This window comes from Strigops habroptila, chromosome 2 (genome assembly GCF_004027225.2).
Source record: "Strigops habroptila isolate Jane chromosome 2, bStrHab1.2.pri, whole genome shotgun sequence".
Lineage (NCBI taxonomy): Eukaryota > Metazoa > Chordata > Aves > Psittaciformes > Psittacidae > Strigops > Strigops habroptila.
The window spans coordinates 57,699,671-57,721,515 of NC_044278.2; the positions used below are offsets into that span (position 1 = coordinate 57,699,671).

General features: G+C 41.9%; 1 protein-coding gene across 6 annotated transcripts in view; it reads right to left on the reverse strand.

Annotated features, from left to right (window-relative positions):
* The window catches only part of AFF3 (AF4/FMR2 family member 3), a 330,156-nt gene that overhangs the window by 113,047 nt on the left and 195,264 nt on the right, over positions 1-21,845 (reverse strand). For all 6 annotated transcript variants that reach the window (XR_003989977.1, XR_003989976.1, XM_030475872.1 and 3 more), the window contains one exon: positions 15,910-15,961. Coding sequence is in view for 4 of the 6 variants with exons in the window: in XM_030475872.1 (XP_030331732.1) it covers positions 15,910-15,961 (52 nt within the window). In the remaining 2 variants the exon portion in view is untranslated. The remainder of the gene's footprint in view (positions 1-15,909; positions 15,962-21,845) is intronic.

Genomic DNA, 21,845 nt, shown 5'->3' on the forward strand with positions numbered 1-21,845 from the left:
CATTCCTGCCAGGAATGGGGCAAGTGCGTTTTATGCAAAGAACACATTTATTCATCTGTAAAATGTTACAAATAAAAAATGAAATTGGACTGGACAATTTGAATTTCTTCTAGAAAAGCCTATAACATTTGACCTATTTTGGTATTTTAAATCAAAATTTGATTATTTTAAGCTACATGTGAGAGATCATTCATTCCTAACAAGGATTTGTTGTAGTGCTGGTTTAGAGTAGGATTAAATAAACTTTTGTCACACTGGGACTGTTAACTCTTGATGTTCTTTACTGCTATGCTCATGTAGTTATTAATTCCTAACAATTTTTGCTTTAGGCTGTAATTGCTCCTTCGATTTGTTCTTGTGAGATCTGAAATTGCACTCAAAAGTACCCTTTAAATACTTGGCTTTTGGTGGAGTTCTTCTACCATCTTTGTAAAAGTCATGACAACTCTGCTAATTATTATAATGAGATATTAAAAAATACATTTCAGCGGATATGTGAAGCAGCAGCAGCAGCAGATAAATGCTTTCTGCACCCTGCTTGGGACCACTGGGGCTGTGTGTGGGATGCCAACCACAGCTGCGATGATGGCGCCTGATCTCTTGTCTGCTAGAGAGGGGATCTGCTGCTGGCACATGGGACCAGATCTGACCCCAGCTTAGCAGCGGTATGGATCTGTGAGCAGGCAGGCAGGCATACCCACAATGACCCAAAGCCGAGTGCAATGCTGAGGGGTGTCCTTTGTCACAGCAACAAGGGCTAGGTGAAAATTGGCTTGGAGGGGTGCACATGCCCTCTGGGCTGCTCTGGGGTCCGGTGGCTTGGGATGGGGGTGAGCATTGCCCAGCTTGCAGCAGGTGCCCTGCATGGGTCTTGGGGGTGCTTCAGCTTCTGAAGCAGCTGAAATACCAAATACAGAGATTTTTCCCTGTGGCCCTAGCTCTGAGGCTTGATGAAGGGTTAAACAAGGATGTGGCAGGTGCCCTTCTCCAAATGCTTGCAACTCCCCAAGGAGTGCTGGGGAAGTGCTTGGGGCTGGGGCAATGGACACAGTTACACATGGCCCAAAGGGCAAGCGGAAACCACACCAGGGGCTTGAAAAGGTTGAAGACCTGGGTGAAAGCACACTGAAATAAGTGCCTAGCTCTGTAACCACAAACGTAGATATTTAGGACTGAAACCCAGGCTATAGCCCTGTTTTGGGGGTTGAGGGGCAACATGAGCCTCTCGGGAGTGGGGCTCTCCTGCAGCTTTGCTCTGACACCACTCCTGAGGTGTGAACGCTCTCCAAAATCCAACAGCACGAAGAAATATGCGAGCAGGCACTGGCACACCCCGCAGGGCATCACCCCTGCATGCTGGCACTGTGACAGCAGCCACACTGCTGCCAGGCTGCTCTCCATCCTCTGAGGACTGTGCCTCATCTGCTGTGAGAAGATTGAAATCCAGGAAGGAATAAGGAGGAAAGTACCAGCGAGAGCGCGCTTTGTGCTTTTAATTATTAGCATCTTTGGTGCTCTTCAAAGACGGTGATGCTGCCGTATTGCATTACCTCCGTGTATAGGTAATGAATGGGAGCTGCATACTGTGAGCATTAGAGCATCAAGCTCAAAGAGATTTTGGGGAGAAAAAAAAGCATTACACACACCAAAGAATAAATATTTTCAGCCTGAGACATTCAAATATGTCTCTTCTTCAGAATGCTGATTAATGTTGCATCAAATCACAATAAAAATAGCCCCTAAGGCTCATTTTCTTCTTTGTTAAAGGGTAATAATGATTAGCTTTACCAATGTTCATAGCAGGGTTTGAGGGGAGTTGTGTGTTCAAAAGAAACACTAATGACCTGAGGAGGTCATTAGCTTGGGGATATTCTGCTGGACCGGCACCAAATATCCCATGATGCTTTCTGCCTGACAATGAATGGACTTTCATTTACGTGAGCTTCAGGCATATTTGAAATTACTTAGATGAATATAATTGCAAAGTAATTTTATCCCACTGTTTCATAGCAGTTTCTGTGCTCCTGCAAAGGCAAGACCAGGATGCTCTTGAAGGACAGGAGGTTGCTGAGAGAGTTATATTTTGTCAGAACTTCTCCAGTTTTCTGCACCAGAGGACTCATATCATCTCAGCAAACTCCTCATCACACAAGACCACCGCCACAAGCCCCACCACCAGGCAGGGAACCCCTAATTTACACGCTGGCACTTGGTTTGAGCACCTGATGAGGTGCTAACTACAGCAGGTCTGTGTGACATGACTATACTCTTAGAGGTAATTTCCTACGCCTTATTACCACATAATAATGGCCTCTTAACAACCAGGCTAATCAAGAATTAATGAGGCACTAAAACATTTTAAGGAACAATGAAGGATTAAAAAATTTCTTTGATGTGTTTTATTTAAAAAGCAATTCATTTAACAGTTACTGCCCTTACTTTGGAGTCATATAAAAAGTCTTGGTACTTATCAAATATATCAGCTGAAAGGTTTTATTCATTTATCAGTTATTTATTTATGTGGGGCTGCACAGAACCGTAGAACTGAAGGAAACCTAATGGGAGCAGAACCAGATTTGGGGCCCCATCTACCTCCCTCATGTCTGTCCACCCATCCGCTCAAGAGCTCCCCTGCTCCGAGAAGCTTGTTTGTCTGATGATGAAGTGCCGCACCAAAACCAGAAAAGAATCATCCCAAATTAACATGACTGCCAAAAGTGAATTTTGCATTATAACTGGAAATTTAGGACTGCCTTTTTGATTTTCAGGAAGGGACATAAAGTGCACTTTAATGGGGGAGCCATCCTTGATGGAAGTGTTTGGGAACCTCAGAGTGAAATACAAGGAGGGATAATTTACGCTAGGAAAGGATTTCATATCAGCGACTCAACAGTGAATTAAAGCCTGAAAATATGTGCCTTTAGCATCAGCCTGGAAGGGATAATCAAAACAAAAACATGTTCAAATTTGACTTATTTTTTAAAACTTCCTTCTCTAGTGAAAGGGTGGAGGATATATCCCGTTTTGCTGAGAAAATCCCCAAATAGATCATTCTGTGACAGGTAACTGTTATGATTATTAATTCCACTGCTGACATTGAAATTAAACTGATTCCCAACATAATGGATGAGTAAATAGCACATCAGAAATTCTCAAATGCTTTCACATTTCCTATGCAATCAAAAAAAAACTCCCTCATTAAATAATACACTGACAGAAAAGGCAATTTGATTAAATAAACCTATCTGCCAATCATGCTGAAAGTTATAAAAGGAAAGCATTTTGCAGCTAAGTAAAACTTTTCTCCATATTAATATCTCTCTCTTTGTCATTCTTAAAAGAGAACTAATGGAAATATATGTGCCCCAAAGGAAGACTGGGGCAATAACTGGGCACCTGACAAAGCCCAGTGATTTATCATGAAGCAAAGATGACACAATGGAGGAATCAAGGGACAAAGGAGAAAGCAGCAGGTGATGAGACATATGCACTAACCCACCGAGCTGCTGTGGGTATATTTATATCCCTTGTTACTTGTATCGCTTTATTTCTTTTCTGTTTTTTTCAGGAGACATGGGGACATGTTTGGGGGGCAAAAGTGGAGAAGGGGAAGGCCAGCTGAGGTGAAAAGCAAGGAGAAATGAGGCTACAGATGGTGAACCTGACAAAACCAGGGATGGGAAAGTGGGGGAGCAGCAGAAAGGGTGCAGCAAGAAAAAAAGAAGGGAAGAAAAGCAGAAGGGGTAGTGGATGGCATAGGATGGATAGCAGATAACAACATGAGACAGGGAAGGAGAAATCTGAAATCACCCTGTGCAAGAATACCTGGAGAGTGGGCAGGGATCCAGGGTTTGAGAGGATTGGTGCTACCGAGTTCCGCTATACCCCATCCACAGAGCCCCCACTACCAAAGCAGCAAACACATGTTCTCCTGCAGCAGCAAATGAGACCACATATTACCCGGCTGCATTCCAACAACGGTGGGGTTAATTTTTCATGCTGTTTAATGAAAACTCTGTGTGCTGGGGAGAGGGGAAGAGTTGTGTAACACTGTGTGACGGGTGGAAAGTCTCCAAACGTCACTGTGTCTGGTGGCCAAAGATGGGAGCGGGGCCTGAAGTCTCCCTCTCCTTGGCTTTGGGAGGCAGCAGCTTCTTAGGACATCAAATTCTTAATTAACTGAGTTGTAGAATTGCAGTATAAGGTTCATGAAGTTGCTTCTCTGTTGGAAACCAAGAGTCCCAGCCTGGACCACTCTGTTCTTGGTGAGTCTTTAAAGCTAATGCAACTCATACGGAAGATGTTCTTCGAAAAGAACTTAAGACTTATTTTGATAAAATTCTGAACAGATGACAAGTGCATGCAAAGAAATAAGATGAGACTTTAATTTTTCTCAAGTAGAAAAACATAAGTGGCTTGAGCAAGAGGTATTTGCTTTCCAGCTATGCACCAAGGCTTTTATGTTCTTCAGGGCACAAAAAAAATTGTTCTACTCATAGTGAATTCATAGCTCTGCAATGTCAGTGAGGTAAATCGGATCATGCTAAAGATGTACTTGAGCACTTCTGATAGATAAAACTAAATCAAAATAATTTTAAAAGGAGAGCTGTTGCTTTTTATAATCTTTCTGTAATACCTGAAGATAATGGTTATTAAGTCATCTACCTACTGTAGTCTTAAGGAAATACATGCAAGATGGGAATAATATCAAAATTTTAGGTCCTTTTACCAATCTAACCTTAACCATCCAGCTTTATGCACATCTCTCCTTGTTTATGTATTATATATGTCTTTGTATTTGTTTAGTTTTATGTCTTAGATGTAGCAATGAAACTCCAAAAATCCTATCTGGATGACAAGTTTTCCGTTACTTTATTTCTAACCTTCCCCTTTCTCTCTTTATTCTAGGCTTCAGAGATGGAAATTTGTTTCCTGGCTCCTGGCTACTCAGCATCAGTCACAGCAGGCTGCTGTGGGTGCTGCCAGGCTCCTTACATTAGCATGCTCACTGAAGAGCGGTATCGGTCAATCATTCTTACACAGCAATGAAACCTATGGAAAGGCTCAGGGCGAGGTTTCTTTCTCTTGAATATAAAGCCTGAAGGAGTAAAGCTCTTCAGAGGAAAGGACACCCCTCCTGAGAGACCTTCTGTCTCCTGGCCTCGATGCTGGATTGCTTGCTCACCAGCGCTGCACCAGGACTACTGCACTGTAAGACGCAATGGTCAGCGTGCTAGTGACAGCTGCTAGGGATGAGGAAAAGAAGCAGACCTCTGTCCTGACAAACACAGGTTTCTCTTTTTTTTTCCCTTGGCCTTTCTATGTGCAGTTACTCTGTAGCAGGCCAATTTTTCGACATATGTAAGTCACCCTGCTCTACTGAGACTGCCCACAGTAAAGCATTCAGCTCATGGGGAAATGTTTTTTAACTGAACTGGACATGGGTAGCACAGCATGAACATGACTCTAGGTATGGGAACTCTTGGTCTTTCAAACAATAATGCTGAAAGAAGTCCTGCTGGAAAGCATCATGCTTGTCTGTAATTATTTGCAAGATCAAAACCTTACTCTGTGGCAGAGGAAGAGCCCTGTTTTTTTTAACAATTTGTGGAAAAAAGCTTCATCCTTTCTTCCACAGAAGTCTGCAGAATCTGCTTACAGTGACTGCAAGTATTAAAGTTTGTGTCTCATATTACATTTACTGTATAAGTTATGGAAAAAACATGTGGATTTTACATGAGCAGCCACAAGAATTTTTTCTTAAGTCCAACAGTTAAAACCAATACAGACCAGTGATGACAAATTATTTATGAGGTTATGTTCTGTGATGCTCTGGGGTTTCCAACCCCAGACCTTTTCCTCGCTCTTTGATGTATTAGGCCTCCATCTGAACCACATCAAGGTAGGTTGCGTGTCTAGGTTGCCTGCCTCATCTCCCTAGGGGACTTCAGGACAGAAGGTCCTCTCCAAGCCTCCCCGACCTTCAGCCATTATAAATGGTTCAAAAATTGGTCATCAAACAAGGCACAAAAGGGTAGTTTGCTCATCCTTTTTATCATGCTACTAAACACTTTTAAGAGATTATTTGTGCTGATTTGTCTGCTTTGCTTTGATAGTAGGAAAGCTGATGGTGAATGTGCAGGATTTTCACCCATAATTGCATTATAAATTCTAATACAGTTAAATACATAGTAAGTCCACATGTTTATCAAGTAACAGATCAGTTCTGTTTTAATTTAGTATACCTGATCTAGTGCATCTCCTGGAGTGTATCTCTGAAGAAATATGTCAAGAGATTCCTTTTCTTTACCTACAATTGCTTACAGTTTATGCCATGAAAGGGGGAATCAGCACAAATGAATCCTGACAAAATATCTTTCTTACAAAACTAATAAAAATCAGCATTCAGAAATGCCAGCTGTAATTGCACTCTTTTGCCATAAAAGGTCTGTGGGCCAATCAAACCATGGTTGGTTTTTTTTCTCAGAAAAATTTAGCTTTTATCTTTGAAGTCAGTGGTACAGTTGCCTTGATTTTGGAATGATCTGTAAGTATAACCCTTTTGAATCTCAGGAACAATATACCTCATCCAAACTTTTGTCCTGATTCATCTCCAGCTTTGATAGCTCTGGTGTGTCACCCTGCTTGCTTGTCAAATCTACCATCAATTCTAAATTGCCAATAAATATATTCCACATCTCTTTTGGGAGATGAAGCTTGTCTGCATGCTAAATGAAGAACAGAATGCACAAAGCTGAGATACACACTGAGATATAATACTCTCCCTCTTAAAATACCGCAGGTGAAATGATAATGTGGAAATATTCTTACCCTGAGGAAGGCAGACTCCAGTTGTAGCTTAGCAAGTCAAACACCAGAAAACTTGCTTGCAATAACATCCTAACAACTCCAAACAGTTATTTTTTCCCCTCAGTTAAAAAATATCCACACTCTGACATTTAATCCAAATGCAGAGGTTAAGGCAGAAGAACTTCAATAATTTGTTTAGTTAGGTATGAAAAATAAATTGTCATGAAGCTGCCAGCTTGCTACTATAAAGGTTTTAAAAATCATAGCTATTCATGGCTGAACAGTAGGACTTTTCCACACAGGAAAATTCATCATCATTTCAGGTTTCAGTATCTTTTTGTATTTTGCATGGCAAATAAAAAGTTGTCCACCGAGCTTGAAAAGTCTCTTTTTTTTTTTGAGTTGGTCACTCCGTGGGAGAAACAGGCATTTCTTTAGATTCCCTTAATTTGGTCTTCATAGTTGTAAAATAAGTAAAAAGCAAAATGAGGCAGCTTCGAATTCAAAACCTCACTTTCTTGTAATTAAAAAAATAAATCTGTGTACCAACAAAGTAGAAAACTAAGGCACTTCAAATTCCAAAATCTTTCCATTTCTGGACGAGCTTTAGTGTTCAAACGTTAATAGGATGCCTGCATTTAAAAAAAAAAAAAAAAAAAAAAAGGGAAAACATAAAAAAACTTGGCCTGAGTTCAGGCTCAAGAGTCTGTGAAACAGACTTTTTCCACACTATGACCTCAGTCTTAGGATTTCTCTTTTGCAAAATGTTAGTTATTTTTCTTGGCAGGTGTCCAGAACCTTGTATCTCTCTTTTCTCCCCCTCTCGCCCTCGTCCTCTCCCACCCACCCCAGGCACGCACACACCTCTCATCTTTCCATCACCCATTGATTCGGCCCCAGGATGAGGTAACCCCCCGCCCTTTGGCTAATGGGACATGCTGATGGTGTGGGAAAAAGAATCAGGTTATGAGAGCCTGGAAGTATCGAATGCTCCCGATTGCCTTTCTCTTCTTTTGGACCCATTTTATTTTGTTTCCCTGCCTAAAATCCCTTGGCGAAGCCAGCAGCCCCCCGCACCCAGCAGTGGTGGTGCCCCCGCCAAGCATCAACCCCAGCAGGTTTCAAGTTGCAGCGGATTTCACCCAGGGTAGAGGATTTCCAAAATGTGTTACCCCGGCAACCAGGAATTTTAGCCCAGCAAAAACACCACCACGCATATTGCAACTCCAGCGTGCGAGACGCTGTGCTTCCATTTATCATTTTCTTCAGAGAAAAAACACGGAGCGGGGTCAATGGTGCCTGCCTTCCTGGTGGCATTTCCAATGAAATAGACTTCTTTCCAGGTATTCACATCTCCTGATTTTCCTGGCACCCTCTCTTTAACCACTGTATTCAGAGCTAACATATAATTCATTCAAAATTCCCAATTAGTCCCGTACAAAAGACGAAGTCCAAGGAAAACAGTGCCTGAGAGAAAAACAATATGCTTTCAGTGCAATACAGGAAAACATTTCCTCAAGCATGACGATATTTTAGCCAGTTAAATTGGTCAGCTTTATCCTAAGTGATGTTAGATGAACACCAGTGTTACAGAAGCATTTTTGACTGGGTACAAATTTAGAAATAATGCCCAGCATTATGTCTATATTATGGTGAGTTGTGGGGTTGTAGGGTTTTTTCTCCTCTTTTTTTTTTTTAGCATGGACTGCAAGACTTCTCTCTGAAACATCACAGACACACATTAAAAGCCATTGATGCATTAGTGTTTTCAGGAACAATTCTATATTATAGTGAGTTTTCCGATCGGGCAAATTCTGCTGTTTTGAAGTGAGGGTTTCTCTTGCTTTAAAACCACTCTCCCCTTCAGCTTTGAGTCAAGGGTGGCATCAAAACGAGGGCAGCTTCCCAGGGCTAATTATTTTTGTCTCCAGTGTGCAGAGTACAGGTATATAGTAAAGGTGAAGGTGCTAAACAAGAGGGCCTGGATCAAGGGGACTTTATAAATAAAACTCTGCAATGAGCCCTGCAGCAATAAGGGTGGTTATCTCAAGCTATTGGCTGTATCTGGTAAAAGAGAGGGCTAGCATTCAAAAAATAGGACAGCAAAGGCTCTATCTCACCCCACGAAAGTCAATCACAAAACTTTCCCAGACCTCACTGGTGCTTTTATTTAGCATTCGTCGTTCCCTGTTCCTGTTGACATCTCAGATAAAAGGTTTTTTGCCTGACTTGTACTTAACAGAAGCTAAATTTTGTCCCAGAAAAGCCACAGCTGCAATTAAGGTCAGATTGGGCTTCCAGGAGTTTTCTTTCTAAACCAAAAAATAAGCCCATCTCACCTGCTTTCATGGACATCATGTTTTTCAGATCCTTTTATATGACTTTACATGTTATTTAAAGTTTTTTTACTTGCGTCATGTTTGACTGCCATGTGTCTATAATTTTACATGGCAAAAAAAAAAAAATCACTAATAATACAAATTCATTCTTCCTCCTTAGCTTTGCTAATCCTCAAAGACAGAATCAGGCAAGACCTGTGTGAGCAAATGTCTTCCAAGAAAATGTCTTTATATCATTTGAAGAGAATAGATTTGTTAGTATCCACTTACAATAGCTTTTTGTGAACCACCAGCAACATTGTACACTGCATGTCTAAAAAATCTACGCTCAGAAAAGATTAGCAATTGGCAGGCAAGGTTCACATCAGCATTGTGACAATACTGCAGTGACTCTGATGCATCCAACATCCAACAACAAAAATCACTTTGGTTTTTGGAGCAGAAAGTTATAGTGGAATTGTATTTTTTAAAAGTCTATATTCAAGGTCTATATTTAAAGGTATATATTCAATACATAGAGAAACGCTCCGTACAGGGACTGAGGGTAATTATGCGGGGGAGAGAGCAGTAAAAAAAACTTTTTCATGGGAATTTGAGAGCTGAAGAGTGTGTTTTAAGATTTTAGCTGTTCTTGCTGGACTGGCTGAGCAGAGTGACAGTCTGGCAATATGAGGGGTTAGTTTGCAAGCCGAGGCTCAAGTAAAAAGGTGGAATAGCGCAATGAAGCCAGCCTTCTTCTTCTGCCAGCGACTTGGTTCATGGATAAACACCAGACTTTCACTTCTACAGTTTTCAAGACCTCCATCACTCTGCAAAACACTGCCTTCATTCATCATAGGAAGGTTGTGGGGGTTTTTATCCTCCTTTTTTTTTTTTTAGCATGGACTGCAAGACTTCTCTCTGACACATCACAGACACATGTTAAAAGCCGTTGATGCATTGGTGTTTTCAGAAACAATATATCTCAAAAATTAACCTAAAGGATCTAATTTCATATTGTCTACCGCCCCTTGGAAGTTGTGTTTCTTGACCGAAGAGCGTCATCTGCGATGACCAGGTTGATATGCTCATGATGGTGCTCAATAGAGCTCATGGAGTTACTAAATCATTTGTCACCAAATCACTGGCCAATGTGTCTGCTGCAGATGTCCTTGTCATCTAAAATGCCCACAACTGGATATCTGGAAGACTTGGAAGTTGCCCTGGTATCTAATCTGAAAGCTAACCGTGGATTACACCCCATAAAACTTTGGGCAGTCTTTTCTTAAAACCAACTTCCACAGCTGCATGGATTTCACCCTTTCCATTGTCCTCCAGACCCACCTGTTAGCTATTTTCTGATTCAATTGGCTTGACCCATCATGGTCTTTTTGGCAAACAAGCAGAAGGAGATCAAAAATGTGCCACTGGAGGTTTTTTCTTCCTCTGCAGCTTGCATGATTTGCCCCTTCCGTGTTTGCCATCCCTCCCTCTAGTTCAGCAAGACAAAACCCAAATCCTTCTAATTTAAATTGAGTGACCCCTGTCCCAAGACTGAAACACTGGGGAAAGGATGGGGCAGAAGCTGCCCATGCTCGCCAGGTCTAGTGGTGCCTGGGAGAGGCAGCAACTCCTGCTCTCCCCTTCTCCCTACACCTGGTACTCCTCAGGACATTTACCACTTTCTACCCAAGTATGTCTTTAAAAACTTAAACTACCACTCATTTCCTTTACTGTTCTGGGCGAGTAATCCCTGGCCGTTTTTACAGAACATTACATTTTTCAACACTTTATACAAATATTAATGAGGTAGTCTTCATGGTGGTCTAATAATTATTTTAGATGGGGGAAAGCCAAGGCTAACTTGAAATTAGTTGCACCAGGCCTTTCAGTGAAGTGAGGTGGGATTAAGGCTCCTCTTCCAACTCCAGTGCTCAATCAGGTTGCAGTTATTGCCTCAGAGACTTAAGGTCAAGATCATATCAGCCAGACGTGAGAGGCCAAGCTCCCTGCGGGCTAAGAGCTGGATGATGAGTTGTCAGCACGTGCTTGAGCTATCTCCTGTATTTGAGACTGGTTCTCTCTGTTCTGTGGAGGCACCTTTTAACCTCACTGCCTCAGTTTTCCCATCTGTGGAACAGGAAACCAGCAGGAGTTTCTGGCTATTGAGTAACTATCCATGAGTCACTCTGAAGATACAAGGGGCAAGAAGGAGGGAGAGAAGGCAAGAAACCAGCTGGCGATACTCATGCCAATACAGACAAGAACAACAGTGATGTTGCTCTGAGTACCTGTGTTCTATTTCCTTCCTCAAGGAGAATCAGGGTGATGAGAATGATGAGCAGCTGCTGGATGGGCAAGAGACTGTAGCACTAATGTCTGCAAATGGGCAGCTTGGAAGCTGCTGAATTTAGTGCTGTTAGTGAAGATCCCTCTGAGCAAACTATTCTCCAAGTGATGCTGAGGACCAGCACAGGGAAGGAAAAGAGCCAACATCTATTTCTGCCTGGCAAAAGCAAACAAGCAAACACACACACTGAGATCACTGCGATTCTCAGAGAGCGTTAGCAGAGGACAAAACTTGCATAACTGCCATAAATTGTAAAAGCCTCCCTCACCCTTGGTTAATTCTCTTGTAAAAAGGGAGGGAAGAATCTGGAGCAGCTCAGCATGGGAGCAATTGTGGGAGGGATAATAAAGAGACAGCACCAAGGTATCTAGTTGCCAGCCCTGATATCATTAAGTGCGTGCACTAGAAATGTCGAGGTAAATGCATAGCAGTGAATCACAGTCAGGCATGATTAACCTTGGGTAGTCTGAACTGGAAATCATTTACAAATACAAAAGGTACTGAAGAACACCATAACAGACAGTACGGTCAAAGTCATCCCAAGAGCGGGAGTCTTGCTGAGCACTTTGTGTATTTGTGCCATTTTTTAATCATTGTCATATTTTGCACATGGGAGGATGGAACATTGCAGACCCCTAGTTCAGAGATGAGTTTCTATGGCACTGCAAGGTCCTCTGAAACATGTGTACGTTCACTTTTCCTTGCACAGATGTTCTATAAAATTAAAAGTTTTAATTGCAATGTTACAAGGTTTACTGAAAGGATCCAGTTTTCACCAAAGAAAGACTAAAATCCTGTATCTGAAAACATTAAAGAACCAAAGAGCATGCTTTCTTCATCCCTTCACCACTCCTTAATGCGGTCCTCCAGACTTTAACTGGTAAAACCAAGAGGAGAAAGGATTTTAATAAAAATTAGGTGTTTTAATCAAAATCTGTGAAAGTTTTCTGATCATTGAAAATTGAAATTTTAATCACAAAACCAAAAGAACAAAACATTGCTGGATATTTCTGAATAGCCCTATAAGTTCAGAAATGCTCAGTGAAGCTGTAACTAGGTGACCCATAGAGAGTTCTATATATATTGAGAACAACAACAAAACCTTCCTTCAAATCTAGAATTCTCATGATTTTAAAAGCATTCAATTACAAGGAACATGAATCAACTGGGGAAGACTCCAGACATCTTAACACCTTTGTATTGTTTGCACCTTTTATTGCAATTCTTCAGTGCCAGCTCAGGTAATTATTGTGCATGCTGAGGCAGTGAAGGCCATAGGAATATCGTGCAAAAGGATACAACTCTGATTGGACTTCCTCCCTGCTTTTGCATCATTCTCTTTCTCCTGCATCCATCTCAGTTATCTCTAGCATTGTAATAACTGCTTTTATTTATCTGCCTCATTAGAATGTTACATCAATTAATGTTTATCACCTAATGTATACCAGTTTCTTAATGCTTAATATTATTATCAGTGGAGAGTTATGTCATACTGAGTCTATCCAGGGAGTTAATGCTTACAGGAAAAAAACCCTATGCTTAATGCAATTCAGAATGATGCATTTACTGTACCCAAACCCCTCTGAACAGACCACCACATGTCCTGCGCTCTAGGTTTTTATACTTTCAGAGGTTATGGGTAGCACCTTTGGCCCCCAGGCTCCAGGTCACAGGGTTCTATCTGGTTTTGAGGATCCTGAGCCCAGTGGACAAGGCAGGAGGAATGTCTTGAGGGGAGACTTCATGTAAATGCTCAGTTCACAAATGCCTCAGTGCCTGATTCAGAAGGGTAATCAACCTGTCCTTTGAAGCTGCCTAAATAATGTTTGCATGGAGGTAGTAAATCTGCACCAGGGATGAATTAACTGCCATTGAGTCATATATGCTTGGCTTGGGTGTGTGGCTTGTAACACGCCTGAGGAAAATAAAAGAGACATTTGCAAGAAAGAAACATTAATTTGCTCCTCCCCGTCTTTTCTGTTATTTTTATCTAGGCCAACATGACTTGCTTTGTGGACTTTTTTGTTGCTGTTTGTTCCATTTTCACAAGGAAATGCTGATTCACAGTGAAACTAATCCACAGTTTCCCCTAGTCAGGCCCGAACATGCCACCTCTCCTTCATCAATGTCTCCCTTTTTAGCACCCTTGCCAGGGGATGCCAACCAGACTCCTTCAACACTCTCAGGAGACCAACACCTAGCAAGAGGGTGCAGTCTTTTTACCCTGGCATTGTTTGTGCCCCCTCACACACCTGCCCCTTTCACAACCCCACTGGCTCCCAGCTGCTACATTCCCAAAAGAACAGAAAAAGTCTGTATTTATGACTGCCTGAGAACCGGGGATTAAAGCCTGTTCTAGAAGAAGGTGGAAAAGAGAAGAAATCCAGGGAAGGACAACAGAAGGTAGCAGAGAGAGAACTGGGATGTCGGTGTGCACCCACACATCAACACGAGTTAATTTACTTCACTGTAACACTCAGGTATCCAGCCCTTTATTCAACAACACGTATGTTTTAGCTTACTAATAGCTTTTGCTCCTATCAGTCTCCCTTCTTTCTCATTTGCTATGTTTGACCTCTGGTTTTCTCTTCTACTGCTCTCAGTTTTTTATCTCTTTCTGAAGATATGGCATTTGCAGTTCCTTTTCCTCCTTCTTAGCTGTATCCCTCTCATTTTCTTCCTCCTCTTTTGGCACAGCACTTGCTGGTTCCCTTCCTTTCCTCTTCTCCTTTCTCTCCTGCCTCCCTTTCCACACAATTTTTCTAACTAGAGGGGCTTCTGCTTCTTGAATGCAGTTATTTATAATTGGTAACCAGTCTTTTCTAAAATTTGCTCTGGGAACCAATATCTACTGTACAGTAGCATATAGTAACAATTTAAAGATAAGCTTTATGAATATACTATGTCTACTAGACAGCACAGTTTCAGAAGATTGTACTAAGATCTCTTGTTAGGCAAGGAACTTTTCACACCTAACCAGTATCTAATATATCTAATATAGCACACTACATGACACAATTTATGCTCTCAAACCAAATCCATAAACATATCGGGCTGTATCCAATGGCAGAGAAGAAAGGAAAGGAAAGAACTTCCCTCATCAATAAAATGCCATCTAACTAGAAAAAAACCACTTTGGAGGATAGCTAATGTTTTACGTATTACTAAATATTGGCAAAAATAAATGTGTTCATTTCTCCCAAATACCTCCAGATGGCATTAAAACCCTTCTTCTTTTGGTCTTTATTGCAATATTATTTTTGAAAATTATAATTATTGGACTCATTCTATTAACCATTCCCAGCAATCATACTATCAGAACGCATAAGGCTGCTAATGCTTAATTCATTTAATAAGTTTGGCTAAATATGCTCACATACTGTAATTACATTCCACAACAGAATCTGCAGGACAAGACATTTCTTTTACCATGTCAAATCTTTTTCTAGATTCATTTCCAGAAGATTTTTAGTGCATCTTTGCAGCAGAAATCAAAACATCCCACAATAAATCACTGTTATTATACCTCCTTCTGTGACTACTTTTGGCCATGTAACAAATGGTGACACCTTGTGAGATTTACATGATATAATGTTCTGAATTTAAATAATAGGGATCAGAAAACATAAATTATGGGCAAGATGCATTCTAAAATTCACATATCTGACTGTTACAAGAATTTCCCTCCCTCAAATGGGATTAAAAAGGTGAATGGTTTTGCAGAAATTCATAATGCTCCTGCCTGGTAGTTATTAAAGGAATTCACTTATCTAGCTCAGTTTGGGAGACTGATGCTTTTTTCTTTTTTTTAACTTGCAGCCCATCTGTTTCATAGACTGGTTTATGTTGGCAAAACAATTCAGTCCTTTGTATACTAGAGTTAAAAATGGTAAAAGCTTCTATTGTTGCACTAGAGTGAAGGTGAACACTGATATATCACAAGTGCCTGTTCCTATCTATTTCTCAGCTTCTTTTGTTAATTCAAAAACATCAACAAAATCGTGAGAGACCAGAGATAACTGTAATTGGATTTCAAGTAATTCAGAGGTGAAGCTGCAGACTGCAGTCTTTTAAAATTACATCAGTACATCAAAGGCATATGTGACATGATGTTTTCTAGCAAGTGTGACAAACTCCAGCAGCATTAAGGTAATGTTGAAGTCAGGTTGTAAAGGCCAGACTCACACACCCACAAGAACAATCTCATATCTATTCAGTGTGATATGGAGCCATTTCACTTGCAAAGATCTCTTACTACCATGCAGTAGTTCTAGGAATAATTAATATTTAGTCATTATTTAAAAAGACATTTTAAGAAAAGCATCAGTGAAAGAGCTTTTTTTTAATGAAAACAAACAAATTCTATTTTGCCCAACAAATCTGATAAAAACACAGCTGTCTTCTCCAATCTTAAACACAAAAGTGACTTACGATGTATGGGTTGCGCTTTTCTCTGGACTCTTTGGCTCTACATCACTTTTCCCTTTGAAAGAGAAGAAGGAAATGACATCAGAAATGGGTCAATATGGATACTGCTCAGATGTGACACATTAACGCTTTATTCATTGCTAACATTGACCACTCTTGCCACACATGCAGACTGCTGCCGAGGCAATCACAGTGCTGCAGGGGCACTGCTGGAGGATTTGCAAGAGGGGAATCAACCCTGACTTGAATTTTCTTGTCACTGGCGCATGTACTCTGGAAATGTCAGGCAAGGAAACTCGGCAAGAACAGCTGCTTAGAGGACACAAGCTTTACTGGGGATAGCAGACCTTGAAGTAATGAAAAGATTTCTGTAGGGCCTTACAGCTCTGTTATTGAGAGTGTACCACATCCACCACACACATGCTCTAAAATCCTGCTCCAAGAACAGTAATTATTTCATACAAATCAAAACAGCATCAGGAGGAGCTAGTAAGGCATTGATTAGGACACAATTCTGCCAATGTATGTTTTTATTCACATTCATTTTGACAGATTAAGGATCTGATCTTCAGCTCCTCTAAGTGTGGGCTGGGGAAGCCCTCTTTGCTATATTTTGGCTTAGGCACTCAACCCCAGGAGAAATCAGGTACCCAAAAGCTTGAGAAGTGTCAGACGCCCAAGGGATGCCTCTTCACATTTCCTTATGACTTGCATGGTACTTGCTGTACTTCCAGTACAGCATGTTGGCTTGTGATGAATTCCTTCTTGGGTCCAAAACCATATATCTGCCCAACAGAACTTAGTCACGTAGCACAGGCACTGGGGAAGCAGGCTGCTAGCTGATGGGGTGGTACTGCTTCTGCTAAATCAGGCCAAGTCCTTCTCCCTCTTCCTCCCTCTCCCCCCAAAAAAGTGAGGCTTATATTGTTTGCTGTAACTATTGCTTTTTGAGCAACCACAGGGAGCTGCCCTTTGGTGTAAGGTTTTTGTTTAGCTCTACCATGGATGTATAGGGTATGTCACTCCACTTCAATCACCTTGAACTTGAATTCTAGACCTAGTGACTGTGCAGCTGCTGTTCCTCTTGTGTGTCACTGGGTGCTAATAGCTGTCTACACATGAGTTTATGCAGCCTGGCAGATAAGGAGGCACAGAGGTTGAGTGTGACTGGTTTACTGATGGATGTGTTTTTCTCCATTACCTTTTAATGAGCTTTGCTAAACCAAAATCCACCTGTATCTTCTGAAATAAAATATGAGTAGTGCTTATTTTAGTCAGCCTGTTTTGGTGTTATCTGATTTTCTGCTCATTGACTTGAGTTGAATGAGTTTTGGGTCAGCCCCCAACCTATTCCATGCATTATGTATCGTCCATTTGCTGCTGATAAAGTCCTCATCCTCAGTTTCCATACAGCATTGGGGTGCCAGCAGCAGATGTAAGAGGCACCTCCGCAAAACTTACTGTTGCCTTCAGAAGAGGCAGGGGTTTGCCTCCAATGTCCTTCTACTGCTGTACAGAAGCAAGCTGAAGAACTTACTCTAGAGAGTCACCTTCTGTAAATGGTAGTGTTATAGACGAAGTTCTGGGGATTGCAAACACTCTGTGGTGGTGTTTTTAGATCTCGCCCTCCCCTCTGGAAGGGCCTCTGGAAAGCACCCAGCTTAGGTGCCTAAACATTAGTGAACAGGATGGGGTAAGCTCTGGATGACTTCAAAAACACTGATGCCTCTCTGTGGACCTCTAGGGAAGTTAAGCACTTACTGTAGTAGGACAGCTAAAGGCACCTAAATTTAGACACAAGTGGGGCATCCACATGGGACAGAATACATAATCTCTAGGTCACTTTTCACTTTTAGCAGAGACCTCGGAAAGTATATCCAGATGAACTCGCTGGCTGGAAAGCTGTTGCTACAGTATACGTTAGTCAGCCTTAGGGTGCCTGGAGCCCTGGAGCTCATCTGCATTATGGTAATTTGGAACAAGAAACCAACAGTAACAGTTGGCATATATTCAAAGATTTTCTTTTCGTAACTTAGGCTTTTTATAAGTGATGAATTATTACCACGAACACTGGTTTGTTTGAGTGTGAGAGGAAATATGAATTCCTGAGTGCTTTGCCAGCAGAGTTCACATCAGTTCTACTTTCAGCAATGTATGTTAATGCAGCAACAAGGGAAACAGCATAAGTACTGTGAGGAGAAAAGGGAATCTCTGTGATTTAGCCAAACTGGATATTAATGAATTACCCTACAGTAATCATTTGCAGCTGCTTTTATGCTAATCGTCAGTGAACATACTTCTGTGTGGAAAGAGAGGACGAAGCCTGTACAGATGGTAGAAATGCAGCAGTCTGGCCTATCAGAGTAGAAAATCTGGCCATTAATGCTTTATCAGTTCTTACCAACTTTGTTCTCACTTGACTGAATCATAGAAATTTTTAAAACGTGTACAGACTAAGCATAGCTGAATGTCACAGATACAGTACAGATAAGATTTTTGGATGAGCATATGTAAAAGGGAATTACCTGTCAGAATTGTCTTTTTCACACTCACTCTTGGCCAGACTAAGATTTGCTTTCCATGTTCCATGTAATCTGCCAAATGCACGCAGGTACCATTGTGGGAGGCTGGCATTTGCCAAATTGCTAAATCCTTTCTAGCTCTGGCTTCTTCTTGTGGGCAAATTTGTGTCATCCTTTAGGGTTTTTTCAGTCTTTTGGGAATTGAGAAAGGATATGCTGCCCACCTCATTATGGGACTGCTGTTAGCACACTATTTCAACTGCTAAGCACTGTCTATGTCTCTTGAAATGTGTGTGTTTGTGTGTGTTGCGGTGTGTGTGCATATGCACGCCTCCAGAAACATACGATGGAAACCATCAGTCCTCAGATCCTTAACCATGGAGCTGGGAGTTCTTTGCTAGTGTCTACCTCATCTCACACAGTTCCCTTTCTAATCTTTTTAGATACAACCAGATGAAACGTGTTCAGATTTCTCTCATTTCAAAGCAAATTTCAAATGAACTTTTGTGGGATTTCCCCACCGACTAGTGGGTGGCCAGAGAACGAGTTCTCTCCTCTGAGCTGGAATTTGGGTGAATCATTCAAACCAAGCAGACCAAGTTTCCCTTTCTGGGTAACAGGGATAAATAATATTTATTGTGACAGAGCAGTATAACTTCAGCCATTACGGGTTTGATTTCCTTGTGGGGGAAGGATGAGAGAAATGCAAATGTTACCCATGAGAAAGGCAATGTTTCCAGCTGTAGTAAAACCGTTGTAAATGAGAGGCTCAAGAGCCCCTCCAAAGAAGGCATGGTGCAATGGGAAATAACAGCTAGCTAAACTAGCAAACCAGGACTCTGAATATGTGCATTTGGATCACGCAGTACATAGACCATTAGATTTATTTCCCACATAGAGTCATTTTCTAGCAATTCTCACATCCTGTATTGGGTTTGCATGGCAAGGTTTTGGTAGCAGGGGGAAGGGGCAATAGGGGTGCCCCTATTGACAGCAGTGAGAAGCTGCCAGAAGCTTCACCTATGTTTGGTACAGCCAATGCCAGAGGAGTCCAAGATGGACCTGCTGCTGGCCAAGGCGCCTCTGGAATAACACATTTAAGAAAGGAAAAAAAGAACCACCCCAGCAACTGCAGTTGGAGAGAGAAGTGACAAGACGTGAGAGAAACAGCCCTGCAGACACCAAGGTCAGTGCAGAAGGAGGTGCAGTGCTCCAGGTGCTGGAGCAGAGATTTCCCTGAAGGCTGTGCCCCTGCAGCCCATGGAGGTCCACGGTGAGGAGGTATCTATCCTCCTGCAGTCCATGGAGGACTCCACGCTGGAGCAGTGGGATGCACGAAGGAGGTTGTTATCCATGGGAAGCCTGTGCTGGAGCAGGCTCCTGGCAGGATGGGTGGCCCCATGGAGAGAGGAGCCCACACTGGAGCAGGTTTGCTAGCAGGGCTGGTGACCCTGTGGAAAGGACCCACACTGGAGGAGTCTACTTCTGAAGGACCGCACCCAAGGGAAGGACCCACACTGGAGCAGGGGGAGAGTGTGAGGAGTCCTCCCATAAGAAGGAAGGAGTGGCAAAGACTTGTCATGAACTGACCACAATCCACATTCCCCATCCCACTGAGCTGTTGGGTGGGAGAAGGTAAAGAATTCAGGAGTGAAATTGTGCGTGAGAAGGAGAGAGGGATCGGGACAAGGTGGTTTTAGAACTGTTTTTATTTTCTCATTATCCTATTCTGATTTGATTGGTAATAAATTAAACTAATTTCCTCAAGTCAAGCTTGTTTTGACAGTGACAGTAATTGGTGGGTGGTCTCTCCCTGTCCTTATCTTGACCCATGAGTCTTTTATTTTCTCTTGCATGTCCAGTTGAGAAGGGGAATGATAGAGAAGCTTTGCTGGGCACTTGAAGTCCAGCCCGGGTCAACCCACCACTTCTAAGGTAAGGTCTATGTCTCATTCTAACTGTGTCTTATTCAATGTCTTACTCCAGCTCCTCTATATGAATCCTCATGGATGCCGGTCTCATAGGTAATCAAATTCCCTCTTCAACATTAGAAGTGTCTGGTGTCTGACAGCAACCTTAACTTTTGCCACCAATGAAGAAAATGTTTCTGCATGGGTTCAGCTGTCCTTTGGTTTGGTTGCTATCATCCAGGCAGTACCAAATGCAGCTCCAGCCCAGCTGCAAATATATACTGATTTTGCTGAGCAGGATGAATGAGAAGACAAGAAGAATCTGGAGTGTGGTGTGGGAAGGCAGATGGGGGAATTGGAAGTAAGCTGAGATTGGAGACCACTTGGGCGAGGAGTGGAGGAAAGTTGTAAGGAGGTAGGACTGATTTCCTAACCCACAGGAAAGCAGGTTTCATTGGAGCTGCAGAATAACCTATTACATCCAAGTGTTGAAAGAAGGATATACTCAAAATGAAACTATGACCAAAGCTGGCCAAACACTGTGGCCTCTGACATCATCACGAAGGCCTCAGCTCAGCTGGTGTGTTTGTCATGCTTGTGACACTGCATGTGTTTGCATAGCCCTCTCTATTATGGCCCTTTTCTGCTTCCTTTTCTCATTACTGCATTCATTATTTCCTGACAGAACCTCATCCCCTTTGCCTTTTATTATTTCCTTAGTGCTGGTACTCACAGCAATATCAAACTGATGCCAGCAATTAAGTGACACCACTGCATGTTTCTTTACAACATCGTCTTCCACATGCCGACCTTTCCCCAGCAAAGAGCCACACCATTTTAATAGCCTACATCTCCTAGCCTTGTCTCTCTGGATATCTTCTCCTTCACACGGTGGGTGACCAGCCACTTTCAAAGCCTTACTTACCAGCTCAGGGCATTTTTCATCTTCAGTCACAGCCCTGTAATTTGCAAACAGGGCTCTGTGCTGGCTGACAGGTCAGGAAGATAGCAAAATAGTTCTTTTGGTTGAGATGATTTTATGTTGAGAGCAGGATAGGATCATGTATTTTTAATATGCAAGATAACATTAACAACAGTCAGAGGTGTCAGGGGAGAGGATTAATATTTTGTTTAGCAGAACAATTCAATCTTTCAATACAGCTGCTAGGTTTTTTACCATAACTAAATGTAATTAAAGTGCTGCTGATCTGCACCATGATTTGTAAATTGGAGACCACTGAAAAGCCCCACCTGGGAGCCACACAAGCACATATCATTCCCCTGCCCACACTGCTAGCCAAAAAGACCCATGGCCATATGGTCTTTGAGACATTATCTGGTGTTAGTTTGGCAAGATTTATGTCGCTTATTACTGTGCAATAGGCACAAAATATACCATTGCCTATGAAAGAAATGTAACAAGTCTTCTTGCAGAATTTTATGGCAGTCTGGATCTGGCCATGCAACTAGGTCAGCTGTTTTCTAGCTTTCTAAAAAGCCACTCTTT